The sequence below is a fragment of the Squalius cephalus genome (assembly GCF_949319135.1).
Source record: "Squalius cephalus genome assembly, chromosome: 2".
In the NCBI taxonomy this organism is placed as follows: Eukaryota; Metazoa; Chordata; class Actinopteri; order Cypriniformes; family Leuciscidae; genus Squalius; species Squalius cephalus.
In genome coordinates, this window is record NC_137123.1 from 43,125,512 (window position 1) to 43,151,233 (window position 25,722).

The 25,722-nt window shown below is 39.7% G+C and overlaps 1 protein-coding gene across 2 annotated transcripts in view; it reads right to left on the minus strand.

The window, feature by feature from the left end:
- dnajb14 (DnaJ heat shock protein family (Hsp40) member B14) overlaps positions 1-25,722 on the minus strand; it is a 213,373-nt gene that overhangs the window by 49,790 nt on the left and 137,861 nt on the right. For both annotated transcript variants that reach the window (XM_079863383.1, XM_079863384.1), the window contains exon 2: positions 22,466-22,643. In XM_079863383.1, the coding sequence (XP_079719509.1) occupies positions 22,466-22,643 (178 nt within the window). The remainder of the gene's footprint in view (positions 1-22,465; positions 22,644-25,722) is intronic.

Genomic DNA, 25,722 nt, shown 5'->3' on the forward strand with positions numbered 1-25,722 from the left:
AGGTGACCGCACGCTCCCTGGGTCAGGTGATGTCCATTTGCGTGGTCCAGGAGAGACATCTGTGGCTCAACCTGGCCGATATGCGTGAGGCCGAGCGAACCCGGTTCCTCGACACTCCCATATCCCAGGCTGGCCTCTTCGGCGGGGCGGTTGAGGACTTTACCCAGCAGTTCTCGACCGCCCAGAAGCAGACTGAGGCTCTCAAACACGTCCTGCCCCGACGGCCCGCTGCTGCCTCCACTCAGCCGTCGGCACAGGTGCCTCAGTCTGCTCGCCGCCGAGGGCGCCCTCCTACGGCTCCCGCCCCTCCCGCACGGCCCCAGCAGCAGCCTCCATCTGGGTCGCGTCGTGGAGGATGCCGCAGGAAGGCGCCACAGCCCTCTCCCGCCCCGTGCCCCGCTAAACGCCAGGCCAAGCGGCGCTCCTGAGACGTGCTGCTCAGAGATGGCGCAGAGTTCTTTTCAGGAGACGGTAGCAGGGCCGCTCCTTCCCCCGGTGGAGGGCCGGGGGAGAATCCTTGGTTTTCCCCACCCCGCTGCTCGTCCCACGACCCTTTTACACCCTAATGTGGTTAAAGAAAGAACTCACTCCCCCATCTCTGAGCACACAGAGTGTTCGGATGACAGTGCGCGCCGCTCACGAGCCTCGCCACTCTTGTCCCCCTCTGTCGCCAGTTCCCTGCCAGAGCACGCCCCCGTGGGACACTGGTCCTCCCCTGGCCTCCTCTGGCACGACGCGGCGAATGACCGTGACCCCGCAGCGGGCCGCTATGCCACCCACGCCTGGGTCGGTCATTCCGCCTCGCTGCACCACCGAGGGTACGTCTGTGGTCCGCATGACCCCGCTGGTACAGTTCCTGGAAGCCTGGTTAGAGCTGTCCCACTGGGTCGCGAGGACCATCAGGCTCGGCTACGCGATTCAGTTCGCACGGTCTCCTCCCCGCATCAGGGGAGTCCGCTTCACTATGGTCGGTGGCAATGCCCCGGTTATGAGAGCGGAGGTCGCTACCTTACTGGCGAAGGGTGCGATCGAGACTGTCCCTCCAGCCGAAATGAGGTCCGGCTTTTACAGCCCCTACTTCATTGTACCGAAGAAATCCGGTGGGTTACGACCAATCCTCGACTTGCGCGTCTTGAACCGCTCCCTTCACAGGATGCCGTTCAAGATGCTCACGGCCAAACGCATTTTCGAGTGCATACGGCCGCAAGATTGGTTTGCAGTGATCGACCTGAAGGACGCCTACTTTCATGTCTCCATTCTTCCTCGACACAGACCGTTTCTACGGTTTGCTTTCGAGGGGCAGGCATACCAGTACGCGGTTCTCCCTTTCGGGCTAGCCCTGTCTCCTCGCGTCTTCACGAAGGTCGTCGAGGCAGCCCTTGTTCCCCTTCGGGAACACGGGGTTCGCATCCTGAACTATCTCGACGACTGGCTGATCCTAGCTCACTCTCGAGACCAGGTTTGCGAACACAGGGACCTAGTGCTCCGGCACCTAGGGGTCAACTGGGAGAAGAGCAAACTCTGCCCCGTGCAGAGGATCTCTTTTCTCGGTATGGAGATCGACTCGGTCGCCATGTGCGCGCAGCTTACGAGCGAGCGCGCGCAGTCACTGCTGACTTGCCTTCGTCAGTTCGAGGGCAAGAGTGTGGTTCCACTGAAACTATTTCAGAGGCTCCTGGGGCATATGGCATCCGCAGCCGCAGCCGCAGTCACGCCGCTCGGGTTGCTTCATATGAGACCACTTCAGCTTTGGCTTCGCGATCGAGTCCCGAGGTGGGCATGGCATCACGGCACGCTCCGAGTCCTAGTGACTCCGACCTGCCGTCAGACCTTCACCCCGTGGTCGAACCTCAGTTTTCTTCGGGCCGGAGTGCCCTTGGAACGAGTTTCCAGGCATGTTGTTGTATCAACAGATGCCTCCACCACGGGCTGGGGCGCCATGTGCAATGGACATGCTGCCGCGGGCTCCTGGACAGGACCCCAGCGCCTTTGGCATGTCAATTGCCTCGAGTTGTTGGCTGTACGTCTTGCCCTGCACCGCTTCCATGCGTTGCTCAGGGGTCAACACGTATTAGTCCGATCAGACAATACCGCGACTGTAGCGTACATCAACCGTCAAGGTGGTGTCTGCGCTCCCGCCGTATGTCACAACTCGCCCGCCACCTCCTCATATGGAGTCAGAAGCATCTGAGGTCGCTTCGAGCCATTTATATCCCGGGAGACCTGAACCAGGCGGCCGACGAGCTGTCTCGGCTTCGGCCTCTCGCTGGAGATTGGCGACTCCATCCCCAGACGGTCTAGCTGATCTGGGACCAGTTCGGGGACGCACAGGTAGACCTGTTTGCCTCCCACGACTCGTCCCACTGCGGCCTGTTTTATTCCCTGACCGAGGGCACGCTCGGCACGGATGCACTGGCGCACAGCTGGCCGCGGGGCCTCCGTAAGTATGCGTTTCCCCCAGTGAGCCTCCTTGCGCAAGATCAGGGAGGACGAGGAGCAGGTAATTTTGGTTGCCCCGTATTGGCCCAACCGCACCTGGTTCTCAGAACTAGTACTCCTCGCGACAGCACCTCCCTGGCCAATTCCTCTGAGGAAGGACCTGCTTTCTCAGGGACGGGGCACCTTATGGCACCCTCGTCCCGATCTTTGGAACCTCCACGTGTGGCTCCTGGACGGGACGAGGCAGGTTTGAGTACCCTACCACCAGCGGTGGTGGCTACCATCACTTCCGCTAGAGCATCGTCCACGAGACATGCCTATGCGTTGAAGTGGAACCTCTTCGTCAACTGGTGTTCTTCTAAAAATCTAGAACCCACGAAATGCCCCATCAGTGTCGTGCTTTCCTTCCTGCAAGAAGGGTTGGAGCGAAGGCTGTCTCCCTCCACCCTGAAAGTGTATGTTGCCGCCATTGCCGCACATCACGACGCAGTTGATGGTAAGTCCTTGGGAAAGCACGACCTGATCGTCAGGTTCCTGAGGGGAGCGAGGAGACTGAATCCTTCTCGTCCTCCCCTCGTACCCTCTTGGGACCTCTCAGTGGTTTTAACTGCCCTGCAGAGTGCTCCCTTTGAGCCTCTGCAATCAGTGGAGCTTAAGTTCCTGTCAATGAAGACAGCGATCCTGGTTGCATTGGCCTCCATCAAGAGGGTAGGGGACCTGCAGGCATTTTCGGTTGACGAAGCGTGCCTGGAATTCGGACCGGCTAACTCTCACGTGATCCTGAGACCCCGGCCTGGATATGTGCCCAAGGTTCCCACCACACCCTTTCGAGACCAGGTGGTGAACCTGCAAGCGCTGCCTTTGGAGGAGGCAGACCCAGCCTTGGCACTGCTCTGTCCAGTACGCGCACTCCGTGCTTACGTTGACAGAACGCAGTGTTTCAGGACCTCAGACCAGCTCTTTGTCTGTCATGGTGGGAAGCTGAAGGGAAAGGCTCTCTCCAAGCAAAGGTGGTCTCACTGGATAGTGGACGCCATTGCTTGGCATACCAGCAGCAAGGTCGACCATGCCCCCTTGGTGTGACGGCCCACTCCACCCGGAGTGTGGCATCCTCTTGGGCTTTAGCGCATGGCGCTTCGCTAACAGACATCTGCAGAGCTGCAGGCTGGGCGACACCTAACACATTCGCGAGATTCTACAATCTCCGAGTGGAGCCAGTTTCTTCTCATGTACTCGCTTCAACTAGCCGGTAAGAGATTCTGCTCAGGTGTCTTCGCTTGCTCGCCATTCCTCTCCACGGACGGGATACGTGCGATATTCTCCTCAGGTGAGCCTAATAAGCCCTGAGTCTCCTCCAGCACTGACGACGTCAACGCCAGAGTTATGCAACTGGCAGCTTTCGCGCTTGGCTAGGTGCCTCCATGTGCATGGTTCCCCCTCTGGGCGACCCCCACATGTGTATTCCACTGTAAGCCTCTTTGAGCATGTGTCTTTCCCTTGGCAAGCCACCTTGCCACCCCTGGGGTTGAAATATTCCACCTGCGGCTGGACACCCCAGTGATTCTCCATATGCAGCCCTTCGGGGTCATATGTGTATCCCAAGTCCCCCCCTTCGGGCTGGGCATAATTGCATATTTCCACTGGATATGCTTCCCAGTGTACCTTGGTATTCCTGTGTTAAGTAGGACTCCTTCGTCCGTGCTAGTCTCACGACAGGGAGCTCAGACTTACGCAGGGCACTGGAAGACAGTCGAGAGGTGGCGTGATTACACTGGGAACCCCATTCGTCGTCATCCGACGTAACTCGGAGTGACTACGAAAGGGAACGTCTCGGTTACGTATGTAACCCTCGTTCCCTGAGTAGGGAACGGAGACGTTACGTCTCCCTGCCACTTCCGCTGTACCGCTGGAACACCTGAGTTCAGTCTCGGCTCCTCAGCGAAGACATATCTGCATGTTGCCAGCGCACTTCCTTATATACCCCCAGGGTGGGGCAGAGTTACGCTATGCAAATTCCGCAGACCCATGGCATTTCATTGCCATTGGCTCGTTTTATATACTCGAAGATGATAGGCTTTCTAAGCGAAACCCCATTCGTCGTCATCCGACGTAACGTCTCCGTTCCCTACTCAGGGAACGAGGGTTACATACGTAACCGAGACGTTCCTGCATAAACAACAAGTCCTACATGCCACCAGAGAGAAGTTTATTATTTTCACTCAATCCAGTTACAAAATCTGATTAAACATTACACGTTTAAAACATATGCATGGGTGAATTGTTCACAATAAGTTCTGTAACACACATTTAGAAAGTAGTTAGTATAACACTAGAGTTGAGGCATGTTTTCTGCATTTTAATTACTGTATCATAACCCTGACTTAAACACTGTATTCAGTTGGCTTTAAATTAATTTTACCAACTATTAAGATGTTAAAGTTCATAGACCATTAGCGCATTCAAATGTATTGAGTGAAAATTAAAACGTGATATAAATATCACATTAAACACAACATTACCGAATTCAGGGGTGTTTAATAACTTCCATAGTTATCAAGCACCAGCTGATTTAAGTTTTTCTTCAAACAAAGAGACAAAAGTAATTTTCTGATAAATTATTGTACACATACATGTGTTTTGTTGTATGCATTTTGAGGGTCGCGTATAGAAAGATGTGTCCTTGTCTTTGTTTAGTGGCATTTTTTATTTAATAACATACATTTCAACATACAAAACGCACATTCGCAACTCTTGTAAATGTTTTCTTTAGCTGTAGATTAGGTGGTGCAGGCAACAGAAATTTCTACCAGCTGCCGACATTCTAGGAAGTCTGTTTTTCAAAGTGTAATGAAAATAGATACGCTACAATAGATTGACAATGGTGATGTTAAAAATTGGTAAACAATTTCAAAACAGGGTGTTTCAGAAGAAATGCAAACAAAATCAAAGATGCATAAAAACAAAGGTGTCCAAAATGTTACGTGCTAATATTTGGTCTTGTTTCAGAGTCGGTATGCTCCGGTGAAAACTATGTGACGTGTGAACTTTGATGAGGCCGAGAACAATAGCACTGTTAAACATGCGGTTCAATAACAATGCTCAATATAAACAAGAATCCGACTCTAATGCGACTGAGCTTGTTTCACATATAACTGTTGATTGTTAGATGATTTATCTAACAATTGCAATTTACGATATGTTAAAACATTTCGGCCAAAAACTGCTTACCACATGTTTTCATAAAAAGAAGAACAATTATTAAGACATAAAACACAACGTCTGTTTTCTGGATCGGCCTAAAACTCTGGTGTCAAAGTATTGGTGTGGACAGAATAAAAAATGAATCAACCCTCCTTTCACGTAAAAATACCACGTATCAACTGTAATTCATTAGCTTAACTGTTGTTTAGTGACACACACAAAATAACTGTATCTATGACTGTGCTGCGAAATGCACATCTTTAAGTGTAATAGTTAGACGAGTTTGAAGTGTAATAGTTTTATAGGTAACAGAAAAACAGCAATACTCATCTTTGATGTTGATGTTTCGTAGACATAGCAGAAAGATGTTCTAAAATAAATATGATTTGTTTAGTCTTAAACACTCTCATACTAGAAGGACCGTCATTTAATTCTCTTTATGCAATATTTGTTCATGTTTTTCATACATTCCTATATGAACATGTTTGACCATGCTCTGAGACTATGTACTTTTTGCAAACTGTACAAAAACAAAATGAAACAAGATGTAAACAGCGTAATTGACTAGTATATAAAATGTCAATTACAGACATTCAAAAGCTAAAACTGATCACTATAGTGGCTTTTCTGTATTTGTTTTAAATGGCTCATGATGATGCATTTACTTTTAACCCAGTTGACCTCTAGTGCTACTTTTGTGCAATTTTATCAGCAGGTTTTACCAAAGTGTGGAACTTTGTTTAACAGCCTCAATCTTTGATGAATATGCCTCTCTCAGTGCAATAGTCAGATGTGATTCTGTTGTAATAGTTTAAGTGTAAAACAGCATGCACTTTGTGTGATTCGTAGATAGAGGTAAAGTTGCACTAAATGAAGTATCAATTTAGTCAAACATTCTCAAACAGAAAGACTATCACTTAAATTCTTAATTGTCATTTATTTCTATAAACAGTGAATGTTGACAGCTCTCAAAGAAATGTCTTCACCTAAAACACATACAGTCCAACATACAAAATGTGAAACAGTGTCGTCTGCTATCTGAACAAGATGACTAAATCTAGTGGAGTAATAAAACCATCATTTGGAAACTTTTGTGTATTTATTATAAACAGCTCTTTTCAACCCTCTTTTCTTAGTGATTTGGTCTTTTGAATCTGACATGGATTGTAAGGACACGTGTGATTCCTGTATAAAGATTATGTTTTAAAGTTAGTCCACAGGCTTTATAAGAGTGTGGAACTTTGCATCACTATGGTGTGGCAAAATATGCTGCCGTGTAAAAATACACCCAAGGATTTAAGCACAACTATTTACTAGGGGTGGCACGGTACATGAAAAAACATCCGAACCGTACTGTTCGCTTGTCTCGGTTCGGTGCGTGTGTGCGTCGCACGGTTAGCACAGTTCGACGCATGCGCAATGTAGCCTCGTGCCCGTGCTAATACAATGCTAAATCATAAATCAGATATGCAGAATAACATTACGATGTCCAGCAATCGATTTAAATAGTGCACTGGGTTTACTTAGACATTTAATGAGATCTACTCCACTATATGCTGTTTTTTCAAGTGAATAAATACATAGATCGACTGTTTCACGTATGTAGGCTACTTCAATGGTCCAGTGGAATAACTTTTGCCAAGTGTGTCAGAGGTTCTGAGTTCTAATCCACACTCGTATATATTTTTTTCTTTTTCATCAAAACCGATTATTTTTATCAGTGGTTGTATATCAAGCAGGGACAGATTTGTGTGAATTTTGTTATGATTTCATCGGAAAGAATAGAGAGTCTCCACAACGGATTGAAGCGCGCGTCCCAGTGTAGACTGTGCGGCGTGTGCGCGAGCCACAAGAGAACACTGTACCAGCGCCACTGATCGCAGCGGCAACGAGTACTTTGATCACTTGATTTAAAAAAAAAAAAAACCTTTCAGCGCTAGATTGCTTCTTATTTAACAAACGAACGAAAATAATACTTTGCTAGTTAACTGCAGATGCTTTATTTATTTGTATTGGTACATCCGTGCCGCGAGATTTGATTTTTACACATGCAGTGTTTTCGCCAACTGGCCTAAACTGTTGACCCCTGAAGTTATGACTTCTGAAGGCCTCTCATGTGTAGATTCACTCGGTTGAAAAATGGTATTTTGTAATTTAAACATCTGAAATTAACCCTCTGAGGTCTGAGCTGTTTTCTGGGCCCTGGAGGTGTTCTGACATGCTCTGACATTTCTGGTTATTTCTGTTACTTGTGACATTTTCATGGCTAAAGTCTAATTACACTGTATTCAGCACAAACTCTGCTACAATAATATATCAGCAGCATGTATGTAAAAGTTTGTAGTTTTGAGATAATGACATTTATGCGTGGTTTGTGAAAATACAAAAAAAAATTCTCACTGAAATAAGGCCATGAAACCCATACTGATTATTTCTTCACACGACTTTTGAAAATTGTATCACGTAGCCTAGAATATTTGCTCTAAAACTATGTGAAAATCACCCTGACTGCTCATTCAGATAAGACAATATATTGATTTAAAAATTTTACGACGTGTTTTGTGTGAAAAAGCTTTACTTTTTAAATGCATTAATATGTAAGCTTTTCACACCTGAGAAAGACAAAGACCCTCCCCTAACGGCCCTATTAGGAGCTATCAGGCCCTGTAATTCTGAGCAACCTTGCAAAATACTGTAAATGAGGAGATTTAAAAAAGAATGGCTTTTAAATTGTTTGGATTTATTTACAACACAACATAGTCCAAAGATACACAACAAATGACAAAAATGCACTTATTGAAAACAATGATCCAAAGACAGAGACCTTTGTGCCATTCCTAAAAACATTGTACATACCTTTCATTTCCAAGGTGTTTGATTTTCACTTTACCATGTTCATGTACAGAGACTCATGTGAATGTTGAAGTCAACAGGACTCAGTGTCATCTGGGCCCTGAAAAAAAAAAGTGAACATACTGATATCAAGAGAAAGGCCTGCACGATTTTGGGAATAAATATTAGATTTTTCTGGTTAAAATTGCTTTTTAAAATTCACAGAATACACACACACACACAAATGTTTCCAACAATATATAATATAATGAGCACAAGGTTTGTTGTGCCTTGTAGGCATAAGCTATGCGCAGTGCTGGATAAAATAATAACCTATAGCAGTATAAATCTTCCAAAAGTTTTCAGTAACAACTAAGCTAGAGAAAAAGATATTGATTATCATGTTACTTCAAATGTTTCCATTCGTTATGATGATATGAAATGAGATAATAGTAAAAACATGAAGCCGTTTGCATTTCAAACGCGATCGCGATCCAAAATATCCTACATTCAAACGCGATCGCTCTGCAAAATATGATACATTCAAACGCGATCGCGCTGCAAAATATGATACATTCAAACGCGATCGCGCTCAAATATAAAACATTATGGTTACCATATACATATCTACGTTTGAGCAGATATCCACAAACACAGTAACAGTAAACACGGGTCTAAATATTATAATATTCACCATATATCTAGCAACAGTTCAACTGCAATGTGAAATTTATGCAACAATAGCAAACTAATATGTAAGAATTTCTTACCTTACATCTTTCTTGTCTTCAAATGGCGTTCTTCTTCTTCTGATGTAAATCCAATGTAAGCTCAGGCGCGTCTAAAAGCAGAGACTAGTGAAGTGTTTTGGTGTTTTGTTTTTGAGGTACTGTAGGCCTAATGAGCGCGATCGCGTTCCATGTGGAGATTTGCATGTGAATGTCTTTTGCGCGAGTGGGCGTGGTAAATTAAAAAATAATTAGGAAGCGTTTGAGAAGCTGGACATCTTGTTGGTTTTATACAAATTACTTAAACAGAGAATATTTGTTTTCAGTTTGAATCCGATCATTTAAAAGTACACACTTAAATGTTTATAAAGGTATATGGCTCATAAATGTGTGACAAGTATTCGCTGAGTTTTGTTTCAGTTTATAGACGTGCTCAAGAAAAAAAAGTTCACCGCGACGGAGAGGCAGAACGCACACCCTGTTTATTTTCTTTATTTTACAAAAGCACAATGTTTTGATTTGATTGTAAGTGGACACATAGAAAAGTAGAAATATCACAGATTCTTTTTTTATATTTCTTTTTTCTGTATGACCATAAATGACAGAGTAATTTAAGTTTATAGTACTACAATGTGGAGAAAATCCACATGTTTCAAAAGTGGTGGGGTAAATATCGACCCTGGCAAAAAATGGTGGGGAAATGTCCCACCCGCATATTACGCCTATGATGACGAGACACGAGGAGAAATTGACAAAGAACTGTCCGACACAGCCCACGTAGCTCTCACTACAGATGGATGGACCTCCAGGGCCACTGAAAGTTTCCTCACGGTAACCGCTCACTCGCTCACTATATCACTTCGAAATGGGAAATGAGAAGCTGCGTTTTGCAAACATGCCCCATTTATGAAATAAATAATTAGATAATTAAGTTATATATCATATGCTGAAGTTAATTTTTGCAGTGTGTTAAAGGTTAAAAGAAAAAATAACAACAAGAACCGTACAGAACCGAAAACCGTGACCCTAAAACCGTGATACGAACCGAACCGTGGGTTTTGTGAACCGTGCCACCCCTACTATTTACACACATACTAAGTAGGAGAATATATAAACTGTATATTGTAGATTATGAACATTCCATTATCTATTTATTTGGGGTCAGAGAACATCCTTAGCTCATATATCTCTTTAATTTTGTGCTGGATGTTGAAGTGTTAGTTAAAAGATAAAGGTATTAGTTAATAACAAACAAACAAAAACTTTAAATCAACATGAAGCCATAATATTAATAAATAAAATATGGTATAATTACAGTTTGAAAATGACTTCCATAATATTTTATTTTAGTAAAGGTATGCCTGGATCACCCAACACAAAGTTGTGCGTTGTGAGTGAGACATCGCAAAGATTACACCAATATTAGATTTCTCGAACATTGCATGGTTGCACTATGCCTGAAACTTAGTAATCAACATGCATTTATGTAGGACTGTCAAAAAATCATCTGTTATCATGGTTTAGTTGTATTTTTAAAAAACTGTTTTTTCTTAAAAATGTTGTCAGACGTAGCATGATTATCTTGTTTAATCGTGTATTAAGTCCATATTTATCAGGTTGATATTTGTAGAAATAAGCAAAATACATTTATAAAACAAAAAGAACAAGTTAATGGCCTTGTGTCAGAACACAACAGGTATGAAGATATGTTTGGTTTTTAACTTTTTGTTCTAACTTTAAAGCTAGATTAGATTATCCTTTGAAAAGTGTAATACAGTATTTGATTTTTACACATGTAGTGTTTTCGCTGTAGTGTTTATACGCCCACGTATAAATATAATTAATTATTATTCATAACGGATTATGATCAATAATTAATATTTTAATTATTTTCAGAATTTACTGTAGCAGAATCAATAGTATGATCATTTTATTGGTTCATCCAATGAACAGAAAGCATAAACAATTATTAACTCTAGGAAATATAATATCTTCCTGGCCAAGAAAGAATAATCCCCAGCTAACAATAAATTACGAAGTAAATTAAGGGTAAAAGCATAGGTAACTTAAATCGAAGTTCAAGACAATAAATTTGTAAGCAGATAACACAAGTAATCTCTTTTCAAATACAAACAATACTTTATTGATTATATACTAACACATAAAGCTAATATCTAACACAAACACACACGCACGCATACACACACATTCATACAGGTTGCTGAAGAAAGAGAGTGAGAAAGAAAGAGTTTGAAAAAAATGAGTTTAAGAGTGAGATGATGAAATCTCAAGATTCTATGCACTTAGAAGACATAACCTGAACGAACCATCAAGCATTAATTCAACCCTTCTGTCGTTTTAGGCAGGTTATTAAATTTATATCAATGCACCAGTTCAGTTTTAGTCTGGAGGTACTTGCGTCTTTGCTTTTGGGGATTCCCTTGGGTTTCCCGTTCGTTGGCTGTGGTCTCCTCGTGCCTGGATAGATGTCTGTGGCGTGGATGTCGGATGGTTGAAAAGTCTTTGAAGTTGAAAGCGTGCGTTGCAGCCGTGAATCGTGGACCGAAACTTTGCAGCAAAACTTAACTTAAAACCGAGACTTTCAATCGGAAAAGGAAAATAACACAAAGAAAGAAATAAAATGAGATACGGAGTTAGATGACTGAAAATTAATCTAACCCATCTGATCTTAATTTGGGTTGGTCTGCTCCTCAGTTACATGGTTACTTGTCTGGTTTAGATCTTCATCTTTTTCTGCCCATCTCTCTTGAGAGTGATAGCAGAGCGTTTCTTGAGGGTGAACCCAGAGAGCGAGAGCACAGAGATAGAGCAGCACAGAGAGCGAACTTTGTTTTTGGGTCTAAGATTTTAAACTCAAAGTTTGTCCCCCCCTCCTGAAGAGATCGGACCAATTAGACACTGGCTTTGTTTGTCTCATCGTAAATCATGCATTATCTGGGACCTCCTTACTCTCCAAGGTCTAGCAGAGAGTACAGAGGCCACAGTTTAGACATCATTACTATTATAAGAATACGAAACATTTTACACAGATTTCAATCAAGTCATCTTGCTAGTTGTGTTCGTAAGATAGCATTGATATGAAACAGTACACACTTTCATTCACACACCTAATAGTTATACAATTACATGAATTATATGGGATTAAAGCATATTAAATGGACACATATATCGTAGAAACAACATAGACTGATGTTGCATGATCTTTGATTATAAGTCCATTGAAAATTGTTCTTGAATGATTTTATGTATTGTTAGGTAAAATTCTCTGGTTTGAAGAGAAAAGAACAGTTTGTTCGTTCAGAGGTCCCAACGGGGGAGGGGTCAGGAATGTTGTTGTGCCATCTCTGAACCAATCCTTCTTTTAAAAACCCCCTCACATTGACAAGCTTTTCCGTTAGTTTGGTCATTAGAAGGGTCTTTTGCCGACTCTCTGGCGCCGGGATGGGTGACTTATGGCTCTGGGTTTGGTGATTTGACCCTGGAATGTGAGGACTCTGTGTGGGACCTTGGTCTCTGTCTTTCTCTTAACCAGTCAGTATTCAAAGCTAGCATTGACCAGTATACAAAGCTAGCATTGACCAGTTATTTCGTTGGTGCTGGGGGGCTCTTTTAAATAGCCAGAATGCTGATGATCATGAGACGTTCTGAACAAATCTTCCCCCCTTCATTCGCGAGAAGTGGAGAGTTTGAATTAATTTTCTGGAAGAAGATTAGCTGGTGTTTGGTTCATACTCGCAGTCGTTACATCGCCAACTGGCCTAAACTGTTGACCCCTGAAGTTATGACTTCTGAAGGCCTCTCATGTGTAGATTCACTCGGTTGAAAAATGGTATTTTGTAATTTAAACATCTGAAATTAAAGGTACAGTAGTTTTTTAAAATGTATTTTATTAGCTAAAATCATTGTCTGTATTCATAAAATATGTCCTCATTGGTGTAAAATGACCTCTGCCAATGATCATACTTATCCTCGTAAGCGAAGAATTTCTTATCTTTATTTACATGTGGCGGGTAAGTCCAAGGAGGCTTCCATGTCGTTCCGCCATCTTGAAAAACTATAATAGCAGAGACGGACAAAAAGCACTAGCCTACCTCAACGTGTGTCATCAAAAATACAATTTCACCGCTAGATGGGAGAAATTCCTACACAGCGTACCTTTAACCCTCTGAGGTCGGCAAACGCGCCCCCGCGTTTTGCTGGATTTTCTTCACATTGTAGAACTATAAACTTAAATTACTCCGTCATTTATGGTCATACAGAAAAAAGAAATATAAAAAAAGAATCTGTGATATTTCTACTTTTGTATGTGTCCACTTACAATCAAATCAAAACATTGTGTTTTTGTAAAATAAAGAAAATAAACAAGGTGTGCGTTCTGCCTCTCCGTCGCGGTGAACTTTTTTTTCTTGAGCACGTCTATAAACTGAAACAAAACTCAGCGAATACTTGTCACACATTTATGAGCCATATACCTTTATAAACATTTAAGTGTGTACTTTTAAATGATCGGATTCAAACTGAAAACAAATATTCTGTTTAAGTAATTTGTATAAAACCAACAAGATGTCCAGCTTCTCAAACGCTTCCTAATTATTTTTAATTTGAACACGCCCACTCACGATTAAAAGATATAACGCGCTCGTTACCTCAAAAACAAAACACCAAAACACTTCACAAGTCTCTGCTTTTCGTCGAGTTTGAAAGGCGCACCGTGAGCTTACATTGGATTTACCTCAGAAGAAGAAGAATGCGATTTGAAGACAAGAAAGATGTAAGGTAAGAAATTCTTACATATTAGTTTGTTATTGTCGCATAAATTTCACATTGCTAACTGTTGCACGATATATGGTGAATATTATAATATTTAGACCCGTGTTTAATGTTACTGTGTTTGTGGATATCTGCTCAAACGTAGATATGTATATGGTAACCATAATGTTTTATATTTGAGCGTGATCGCGTTTGAATGTATCATATTTGATACATTCGAAAAGCAAAACGCACCAAACGGCTTCATGTTTTTACTATTATCTCATTTCATATCATCATAACGAATAGAAACATTTGAAGTAACATGATAATCAATATATTTTTCTCTAGCTTAGTTGTTACTGAAATATTTTGGAAGATTTATAGGCTGCTATGGTTATTGTTATTATTATTTTATGCAGCACTGCGCATAGCCTATGCTTACAAGGCACAACAAACCTGGTGTTCATTATATTATATATTGTTGGAAACATTTGTGTGTGTGTGTGTATTCTGTGAATTTTAAAAAGCAATTTTAACCAGAAAAATCTAAAATGTATTCCCAAAATCGTGCAGGCCTTTCTCTTGATATCAGTATGTTCACTTTTTTTTTCTTTCAGAGCCCAGATGCCACTGAGTCCTGCTGACTTCAACATTCACATGAGTCTCTGTACATGAACATGGTAAAGTGAAAATCAAACACCTTGGAAATGAAAGGTATGTACAATGTTTTTAGGAATGGCACAAAGGTCTCTGTCTTTGGATCATTGGTTTCAATGAGTGCTTTTTTGTCATTTGTTGTGTATCTTTGGATTATGTTGTGTTGTAAATAAATCAAACAATCTAAAAGCCATTCTTTTTTAAATCTCCTCATTCTTTGTGCAAGGTTGCTCAGAATGATAGGGCCTGATAGCTCCTAATAGGGACGTTAGGGGAGGGTCTTTCTCAGGTGTGAAAAGCTTACATATTAATGAGCTCCCGCATAAAGCTTTGTCGCACAAAACACGTCGTAAAAATTTTAAATCAATATATTGTCTTATCTGAATGAGCAGTCAGGGTGATTTTCACATAGTTTTAGAGCAAATATTCTAAGCTACGTCATACAATTTTCAAACGTCTTGTGAAGAAATAATCAGTATGGGTTTCATGACCTTATTTCAGTGAGAATTTTTTTTTTGTATTTTCACAAACCACACATAAATGTCATTATCTCAAAACTACAAACTTTTACACACATGCTGCTGATATATTATTGTAGCAGAGTTTGTGCTGAATACAGTGTAATCAGACTTTAGCCATGAAAATGTCACAAGTAACAGAAATAAGCACAAATTTCAGAGCATGTCAGAACACCTCCAGGGCCCAGAAAACAGCTCAGACCCCAGAGGGTTAAGGACTAACTTGTAGGGTCTTTAACAAAAAAGCCTCCAAAATCGAGGAGGTCAAAGGGCATGCTTCCTGCTATAGTATCTCAGCAAGTATAATCAGCTCTCCCCAAAGTCTATTCATGCGGCCACCAGACAGACAGACTGTCGCATCAACAATGCTAACATTTTAAAATTCTACATATATTTTGAGTAGATAACCGATAGTATATTCTCAGTAAAGGGTTTCACCCTGTGTGTTTCCACACTGATTAAGGATAGTTCGGGAGATACAAGTAAAAAATGATCTTATACATCTTATATGTGTAATAGATCATAGCTACCGTAGAAAAAGTAAGATCATGCTTTGAAATTAAGACGAGTAAAATTAAATATTCGCTCAAGACAAACTTTACTTGTGCCGCACCACAGACCACCAGCATCTCTGAAAAATGTGTGGTGATTTTCTAAAAGATACAACTTAATCTAAATAAGAGCAATGTAGAGTCCTCGGATTTCTTAAAACAAAACAACAACAACAAAAAAAACATTGTGACAAACGTTGACAACATGTTTCATGTTGTATGGACAAAAATGCTGTTTAAAATATTTTCGTATAAATAAGATCTAAGATGCCCAAGCATACTTTTTGCTATATTTATTTATTTATTTATTTATTTATTTTTTGTAAATCTAAAGTTTTTGAACAGACGCTGTTTAGTAAAAATAATACCTTAGGTTAAATTTAAGCAAAATAATTTACATTATACATAAGTCTTCTAAGAAGATAAATACAAGATATGATTTTAATAAAACTTTAAAGATTTGATTTAAACAGTCTTTTAATTTTAAAATATCTAATTTAAACTTTTACGGTTATGCTTTTAAATGAATTTAGTATAAAACTCTGCATGTAGTATGCTCTGGAACGCAGACTAGCTTTACTGTGACATTGTACACCGAGGCTCATCTGGTCTGTAACTCCTCCCGTCTCTGTACGGGTCTGAAGCTTCAGTTCACACTGTAGTTTATCCCTGAAGGATCTGGGGTTATTATGTTTATGACAATGTAAACTATTTGCTTTTTGGATTGTTTTTTATCGTTGCATAAAGAACTACTTCACCTCTCTGGAAATGTAAGGTTTTTTTATTTATATATTTATTTAGCTACAACTTTGTTTACATTTTCTAAATACATTTTAGTAACATATGTTATTATTCATTGGTTATATATTTTATTAATAATAATTTAATTTAAAATAGAGATTAGTTCATTTTTTAGAACCGTGTGTGCGCGCGCGCAAAACAGTTTAGAAATGATATTAAATTATTTATTTATTTTATAGTTTTCTGTGATGGTCGTGTTTAGGTGTACGGGATAGAATATGTAGTTACAGTACAAAAATCATTATGGCTATGGAATGCCCCCACCATAAAAATTTAAACCCCGCATGGACAAAAAAATGCTGATTGAATCTTTTCATGTAAATGAGACGACTAAGTACAGTTTTTCAACAATCTAAAGTTTTTGAACAGACATTGTTTAATAACAATTATACTTTAGGTCACTGTTAAACAAAATAATTACGGTAATCTTCTAAAAGATAATTAGAAGATGCGTATGTATTCAAACTTTAAAGATTTAATTTAAACAATCTTTCATTTTAAAAGATCATATTTATACTTTTACGATTATGCTTTGAAATAAATTTAGTATGAACAAAACTTTGGCTCTGGAAAGGCGTTAGCAGACTAACATTACATACGCTCTGACATGATGCACAGAGGCTAATCTGGTCTGTCACCCTATATCCTGAAGCTATCATTATTGTCAAGTAACTTCTTTCTCTGAAGACGCAGCGCTGAACGGAAGGACCTTATAAGCAGCCTATCAATGGGGCAGCCTGAGGGTTCACAGTTTCTAAATGTTTTCATTGTTGCTCTCTCTCTCTCTCTGAAGATAGGCCTATGTGGTCATTTTCTCACAGATACAACTTAAGGAATTATTGAACATTTCACAGGTGTGAGATGACTTGTGACGCTTCAAATTTCGAATTATTTTACATACCCATGATAAATAAAAAATATACTTTAAGTTCAAGTCAAGTTTTTCCACAGACGATCGTTGTAGAATATTTGTTTTTTAAGACTTTTAATAATTTATTGAATTTAATTTAAAACATCTTTTATTTTAAAAGATATCATTTAAACTTTTAAGATTATACTTTGAAATAAATTCAACACAACATTCACAATGTCTCATCCTGATCACTGAATACAGCCCTCTGAGTCAGAGACCGACAGATGGTGCTGTGAGAGAGAACCACTCTGTGATTTTATATTTTATATTATATATTTTATATTATAAGCAATTAATTTATTAATTAATTTAGAATAGAATGTTTTTCAACTTTTGTGTGAAATATACATCATTTTTATAAAATCTCTTTTTCTCACTTTCACTGCACTCGGGAATGCGGAGGGTGGGAGGGCGCGCACACAGACACACATACTATATACAGTGCTATGCATAAGTTTAGACACCCATGCTAAAGTTGACTAAAAAGAGGAATAAAAAATCATCTTTTGGAAATTGAACTTAATGCCTTAATTTAAAAAATTAGGAAAAATCCAACCTTTAAGGACACCAGTTTTCTTTGTGAATGAATAATGTATCGTAAATAAATAAATGTTCTTCCTTAAAATACAGGGTGCATAAGTCTGGACACCCCTATGTTAAATTCCCATAGAGGCAGGCAGATTTTTTTTTTTAAAGGCCAGTTACTTCATGGATCCAGGATACTATGCATTGGCATGGTTTTATTTCAGTTAGCCTAATAGCTGGTTTGATTTGCATTGAGAGATGATCTTATGGAAAGTACTCCATGCCAATCTCTAGGTATGGTGAAGGCTATGTGATGATGTGGGGCTATTTTAATTCCAAAGGCCAAGGGAACTTTATCAGGATGCATAGTATCCTGGATCCATGAAGTAAGTTCCACCACATCCCAAAGATGCTCTATTGGGTTGAGATCTGGTGACTGTGGGGGCCATTTTAGTACAGTGAACTCATTGTCATGTTCAAGAAACCAATTTGAAATGATTCGAGCTTTGTGACATGGTGCATTATCCTGCTGGAAGTAGCCATCAGAGGATGGGCATGGTGGTCATAAAGGGATGGACATGGTCAGAAACAATGCTCAGGTAGGCCGTGGCATTTAAACGATGCCCAATTGGCACTAAGGGGCCTAAAGTGTGCCAAGAAAACATCCCCCACACCATTACACCACCACCACCAGCCTGCACAGTGGTAACAAGGCATGATGGATCCATGTTCTCATTCTGTTTACGCCAAATTCTGACTCTACCATCTGAATGTCTCAACAGAAATCGAGACTCTTCCAGTCTTCAACTGTCCAATTTTGGTGAGCTCGTGCAAATTGTAGCCTCTTTTTCCTATTTGTAGTGGAGATGAGTGGTACCCGGTGGGGTCTTCTGCTGTTGTAGCCCATCCGCCTCAAGGTTCTGCGTGTTGTGGCTTCACAAATGCTTTGCTGCATACCACGGTTGTAACGAGTGTTTATTTCAGTTAAAGTTGCTCTTCTATCAGCTTGAATCAGTCGGCCCATTCTCCTCTGACCTCTAGCATCAACAAGGCATTTTCGCCCACAGGACTGCCGCATACTCAATGTTTTTCCCTTTTCACACCATTCTTTGTAAACCCTAGAAATGGTTGTGCGTGAAAATCCCAGTAACTGAGCAGATTGTGAAATACTCAGACAGGCCCGTCTGGCACCAACAACCATGCCACGCTCAAAATTGCTTAAATCAACTTTCTTTCCCATTCTGACATTCAGTTTGGAGTTCAGGAGATTGTCTTGACCAGGACCACACCCCATATGTTCATGTATGTCATGCAAATACATGTGACGGCTTGCAACGTTTTAAAGAAACAAACAAGCAAAACTAAACACATAAATCATTATTATTTAAATATACTTGAAGTAAAACAACCTGTTTAAAGTAAATAGTGTAAATAAACTGTGATATTTATATTTAACTATGTATTGTACATAAAATGTATAATTTCACATACTATTTTGTCATTAATTTATGAATATTGTTTAGATTGGTTAATTAATGATAAATGTTATTTGTAACCTGCAGTAAGCAGCAGTAATTATTTGACTGAAAAAATGACTAAATATTAAAGCAGACAAGAAGCTGCACTAAAACTTTATTTATTGAAGTGTTACCTTACCTTTTTGTTTACATTTTAACTTCTTAGTAAATATTTTTTTATTGCAAAAAGAATTTTGCATAAATAGTATGTACAATAAATGTTCATTTAGTTTCACCAATATTCTTTATGTCTCTCATTTACTGTATTCACATGTATTGTATCGGCCTCATATCGGCCAATCGGTCAGATTGCTTTCTCAATATCGGCATCGGCATCGGCCATTAAAAATCCCATATCGGTCGACCACTATTTATGACCACCATGTACCCATCCTCTGATGGCTACTTCCAGCAGGATAATGCACCATGTCACAAAGCTCGAATCATTTCAAATTGGTTTCTTGAACATGACAATGAGTTCACTGTACTAAAATGGCCCCCACAGTCACCAGATCTCTGTGGAACGGGAGCTTCGTGCCCTGGATGTGCATCCCACAAATCTCCATCAACTGCAAGATGCTATCCTATCAATATGGGCCAACATTTCTAAAGAATGCTTTCAGCACCTTGTTGAATCAATGCCACGTAGAATTAAGGCAGTTCTGAAGGCGAAAGGGGGTCAAACACAGTATTAGTATGGTGTTCCTAATAATCCTTTAGGTGAGTGTATATATATATATATTATTAATATATTAATATATATTACTTATATACAAGTAAAAAAGTAAAAGTATATAAAAGATATACACATACATACAGAAGGGGATGGATTCTAGAATGTATATGTAATTGAGTGATTGTAATCAAGGTATTAATCAATATTTTTCCTTCTCAACATCACATGAGTTGAATGACTTCTCCAGGCTTGTGAGATTTTACTGTGTTATAGAAGTTACCAGTGTGATTACTGAAATGGTCTATTCATGTATTTTCATGTATCTAATGTCTGTATTTGATATCTGAATGCAATAACAATGCTTGCTTATTTAGCCAGGCTTCCAGAAAAACCCATTTAATCCCAAATTTTTCCCAGACACAAAAATATCCAAATCATGTGTCATTAGTATCCCTTTGAAACAATCAATCATAATTTTTTGAAATTTTCATGGAAAAGTGTGTGAAAAAGTGTGTTTTATGATCAGTCACAATTGTGACCGGTGGGATACTGTGTTGTATCAACCATTGTATTGATTTAATATAGGTCTATTTGACCTGTGCAGTGTGTTTGTGTGTGTTTTTGTGTGTGTGTGTATGTTTTTTTTTTGTGTGTGTTTTTGTGTGTCTGTGTGTGTGTGTGTGGGTGGGTGTGTGTGTGGAGATCAGACATCAGAGGAGACGTGACCATGTGTGAGTGTGTGTGTGTTTGTGTATGTGTGTTTGTGTCTGTGTGTGTTTCTGTGTGTGTGTCTGTGTGTGTGTGGAGATCAGACATCAGAGAAGACGTGACCGTGACCGTGTGTGTGTGTGTGTGTGTGTGTGTGTGTGTGTGTTTATGTGTGTGTGTGTGTGTGTGTGTGTGTGTGTGTGTGTGTGTGTGTGTGTGTGGAGATCAGACATCAGACGTGTGTGTGTGTGTGTGTGTGTGGAGACGTGACCGTGTGTGTGTGTGTGTGAGTTTCTGTCTGTGTGTGTGTGTGTGTGTGTGTGTGTGTGTGTGTGTGTGAGTTTCTGTCTGTGTGTGTGTGTGTGTGTGTGTGTATGTGTGTGTGTGTGTGTGTGTGTGTGTGGAGATCAGACATCAGAAGAGACGTGACTGTGTGTGTGTGTGTGTGTGTGTGTGTGTGTGTGTGTGTGTGTGTGTGTGTGTGTGTGTGTGTGTGTGTGTGTGTGTGTGTGTGTGTAAAATTAGGTAGAAAGTAAGGTAGAACAGTTAACCTATGTGTATTAGTATGTAGATACAATGGGTTATCCCACCGGTCACTATTGTTGCCGTTGACATGTTTGTGAGTTCTATGACCACATTAAACAAAGTTGAGTAATTGCAAATGCATATATCAATACTAGACACCTTAAACATGATGTGTACCAAAAATCTATGTCCTATCTTTATGTTAACATACTTTACCACCCTTTTCTTTGGGAGCTTTCTTGCTGCCATCCTCTTCTCTTGGCGCAAACAGGAAGTAAACAGCTCTGGTCATGTGACAATTTACAGTAAACATGCGACACTGCACATATTTCATTGAGACCCTTTATTATTTCAATATCTGCTGGAAATGCATTGATAGATCATTCAGAAACATTTTTATAGCCTTAGAAATGAAACGTTTCATCAGCAGAAGTCAGCTTCAAGGGCGGCCTACAAACTCCTTGTGAGTCTTGAAGCTGACTTCTGCTGATGAAACTGCAAACTATCTTCAGTAAATCTTTTCTTTACTTTATTATAATTCTGACTCTTGTCTTAATTAATCATTTCTGGTTCTGGGTCTTTGACTGCAAATCCCTGTACAATACATACATATATATATATAATGATATTAATGGCTGATTCTGAGAAATTTTGACGTGAATATGATGCTGAGCTAGAAGTCTTCTAAGAACCTTTAAGTTTGTGCCAGGCTGCAGCCTTGTCTTTCCATTCATCAAAGGTCCTTAAACTGGTTCTCTTATCAAGACAACTTCAGCAAAGATCAACTGGTTACATGCTCTGAGTAGTAAAGGGTGTCCAACCCAATACAAGCAGGGTATACCTAATAAAGTGGCTGGTGAGTGTATATGCTCCTAGTTTATGGACTGCAAAAAAAGGTGTTGATGCAGAACCTAACCTCCCCTCCCCAGGCCTGAACATGTACTACCGCAAAATTTCACGAGACGTTAAACATGTTAAAGGTCCCAAAAGCACCCAGATCTTAAATAAAGATAAATAAATTAATAAATAATAATCCTTAAGAAAACAATAGGGACCATGGCACCTTCAGTGCTTGGGCCCTAATAATTTATACACACTTGCCTTTGTACCCCTTCAGCTTGCTCCTTAGTAAATCCTTTTGTTAAATCTGCAGTGGAGTCCTGTTTCTGTGCCTCATGTTGGGTTTGGGATCCAGGGTCTGTTCCATTTGATGACTTCCTGCAGTATGCACTGCTTTTCCCTGCCGAAGTACCATTCCTCAGCAAGGCTTCCAACAACACTGCCAACAAAACACAACTAGGCTAAATAGCAGATTTGACTGGGAAATTCAATTCCAATTTATGAATAAATAATTACAAATGTCTTATTACATTAGACTAGTTGACAGTCCTCTTTCATGTTGGTGTTCATTAGCTATTCAGCTTTAAATCACAGGAATAAATAACATTGTAAATCCAAAGAGAAACATTGTTTGATCAATATATGTCTCATGCTCAACCATTAAAGTAGCCTATAAAATAATTATTCTGTTTATTATGAAAATTTCCATTAATACATGGATGCCACGTTTTAGTTATATTTAGATACATTGATAACAAAACTTAATAATTCGCATCTGTGTGCTGTGCACGGAAACCATCCGACAGTATGCATATGCGACAAGTATGCAAAATATAAGTTGAATGTGACAAGTACGCAATTTTGGATGCAGCCATTGTTTTGATCTAAGCCATTCGTGGTAATCCTGAATAAAACTTCAGTGAGTGACATCTTTTCCCTGCGGGTGTTATGGTTTAACTGGTGATTATGTTAAGGTTGTGACGTACGCCAGATGTGAACGATCGACCGTAGATTTGTCAATTCTGGAAAAATTGTGCAATGTTTTCATTACGATTAAACTTTCTTACTACATTATGTTGGTATTGTTGTAAAGATAACTGTAATGGCAGAAATACGTTTAAAAAAAATCTTATATAGTATGACTGTGTTTTAGTCTAAGATTATCTAAGATTACAAGAATAAAGTCATAGCAATATGAGATTTTGAGAATAAAGTAGTAGCCTACTTTGCACAGGACCGGCACTGGGACAAATTCCTGTGGCCTCATTTGACCATATTAGGTGGATAGGCCTGTAGTGGAGTTGGAGCCTACTTCAAATTTTAGAACATTTCTTATTATCTGATCTGCTCGCTTTTTTTCCTTATTTCCAAAAGAGACTCCAAAATAATCTGTTGATTTTGATTTTACATACTTGTGTTATACATCAATCGATCCTGTTAAGTGTGTATTATTTTTGTGTATACTCACAATAAAAACAAAGTGTTGTGCCTTTTGCCAAATAAAGAAAAATAAACATGATGCGAGTTCTGCTTTCTCTCTGTCAGTGAAGTCAATTCTGAAACGCGTCCGAAAATGAACCATAACTCAGCGAATACTCAGTCAAAGAGGCATACAGACACACAGGCATAAAGCTTGAATTCTCTTCTTTTGAATGAAGTAATTTATATAAAAAAACAAATATTCTCAGTTTATGTAATCTGTATGAAAAGAGAGAGATGTCAGTCGTTCTCATCTCAGCTCATTATTTTTAATATGACCCCGCCCACGGAGAGCGCGCGCTATTCAAACGCAAATGATCTGAGGCAATCCATGTAAACTGTGAACGCCCCCATATCAGCTCGAGAAAACACATTGTACTTGTTTACACCGTCTCGCAGCGTAGTGAGGAATAATACTATTGTAATAATAATAATGGAAAGTGTACCTCAGAAGTGCGGGTATTTCGAGGAGCAACGGATGCAGCTGAGCTGAGGAATACTGTAGTAAGTTTTTTCATTCTCAAGTGAAACGCGTTTCTGTGTGTGAATGAATGAATGGCAGAGATGCGCGCTGTTTACCACAACTCGCAAAAAGACGGTTTAAATTTGAATCGCGTTTCTGTGTGTGAATGAATGATCCGCTTTTATATTCCTTATAATAAAAACGAAAGACCTGTTACAGACATATGAAAGACAACATTTCGTTGACTAGTTTTGGATAGATTATACATTTTTACTGTAAAATATCTGCCACCTCAAATAAGCTTTTGTTTGCCAATTTTTGCTCATATGTTAAATAAAGTATGTTTTGTCAAAAATAAAGTCATCAAATAATATGTTATTAGTGTTTTTTCCAATGTAGCCTAGGCTATATTCAAAGTAATGAATCCTTAACTTTTAAATATGTATGTTAAAATGTATACTTTAGTTTTTACAAAGAAAGATTACATTTGGATTGTTGTAATTGTAACCTTTTTAATAAAAAATATATTTTCAAGGTATATGTAAACAAACTATTAAAAGGTAAATATAAGCATTTTCTTTAAATAATTTTTATTGTGTTTTATGCCCTGTTCACCAAAATTAATATTAAAGAGGTGTGTGAACCCGCAAGTACGATGTCAAGCACTGTAATTTGCTCTGGCCCCCTTCCTGTTCGCAGGAGTGATGACATAGTTAGTAGATTGTGTTCACTGAATCGCTGGCTGTCTAAGTGGTGTCCGCTTAATAATATAGAATTCATAGACAATTGGAAAAGTTTTTGGGGCAAACCTGACCTGTTGAAAAGAGATGGTATTCATCCCTCCTGGGATGGTGCTGCTCTTCTCTCTAGTAATATGGCTCATAGTCTTAGAGCTCAAACATGACAAATTGGGCACCAGGTCAGGAAGCAGACAGACTGGCTAAACCGACCGTCTGCTAGCGGCCTCGCGTCACCCAGGTCAGATAAATCCCATCACATAGAGCCTCTTTCACCTAGCTATCATCATATAGAGACTGTGTCTGTTCCCCGAATTTGGAAATCCAAAAAACGTTTAAACCCATCTAAGGTTAAAAATTTAATTGATGTTCAACAAATAAAAAACAGCTATAATACAGATGAGCAAATGCTAAAGCTTGGGTTGCTGAATATTCGATCGCTTACTTCAAAAGCACTCATTGTTAATGATATGATTTCAGATAATAACCTAGATGTGCTGTGTTTGACAGAAACCTGGCTAAAACCAAACGATTACATTACTTTAAATGAGTCCACCCCGCAAGATTACTCTTATAAACATAAGCCTCGTCTGAAACGCAAAGGGGGTGGTGTTGCTGTAATTTATAGTAATATTTTCAAAACCACTAAGAAATCAAGTTTTAAATATAATTATTTTGAAGTGTTGGTGCTTAATGTAAAAATATATAGTATAAATGATAAATCACGTTTGAGATTTGTGCTGGCTACTGTATACAGGCCACCAGGGCACCATACAGACTTTATCAAAGAATTTGCGGACTTTCTATCAGAGTTAGTATTGGCTGCAGATAAAGTACTA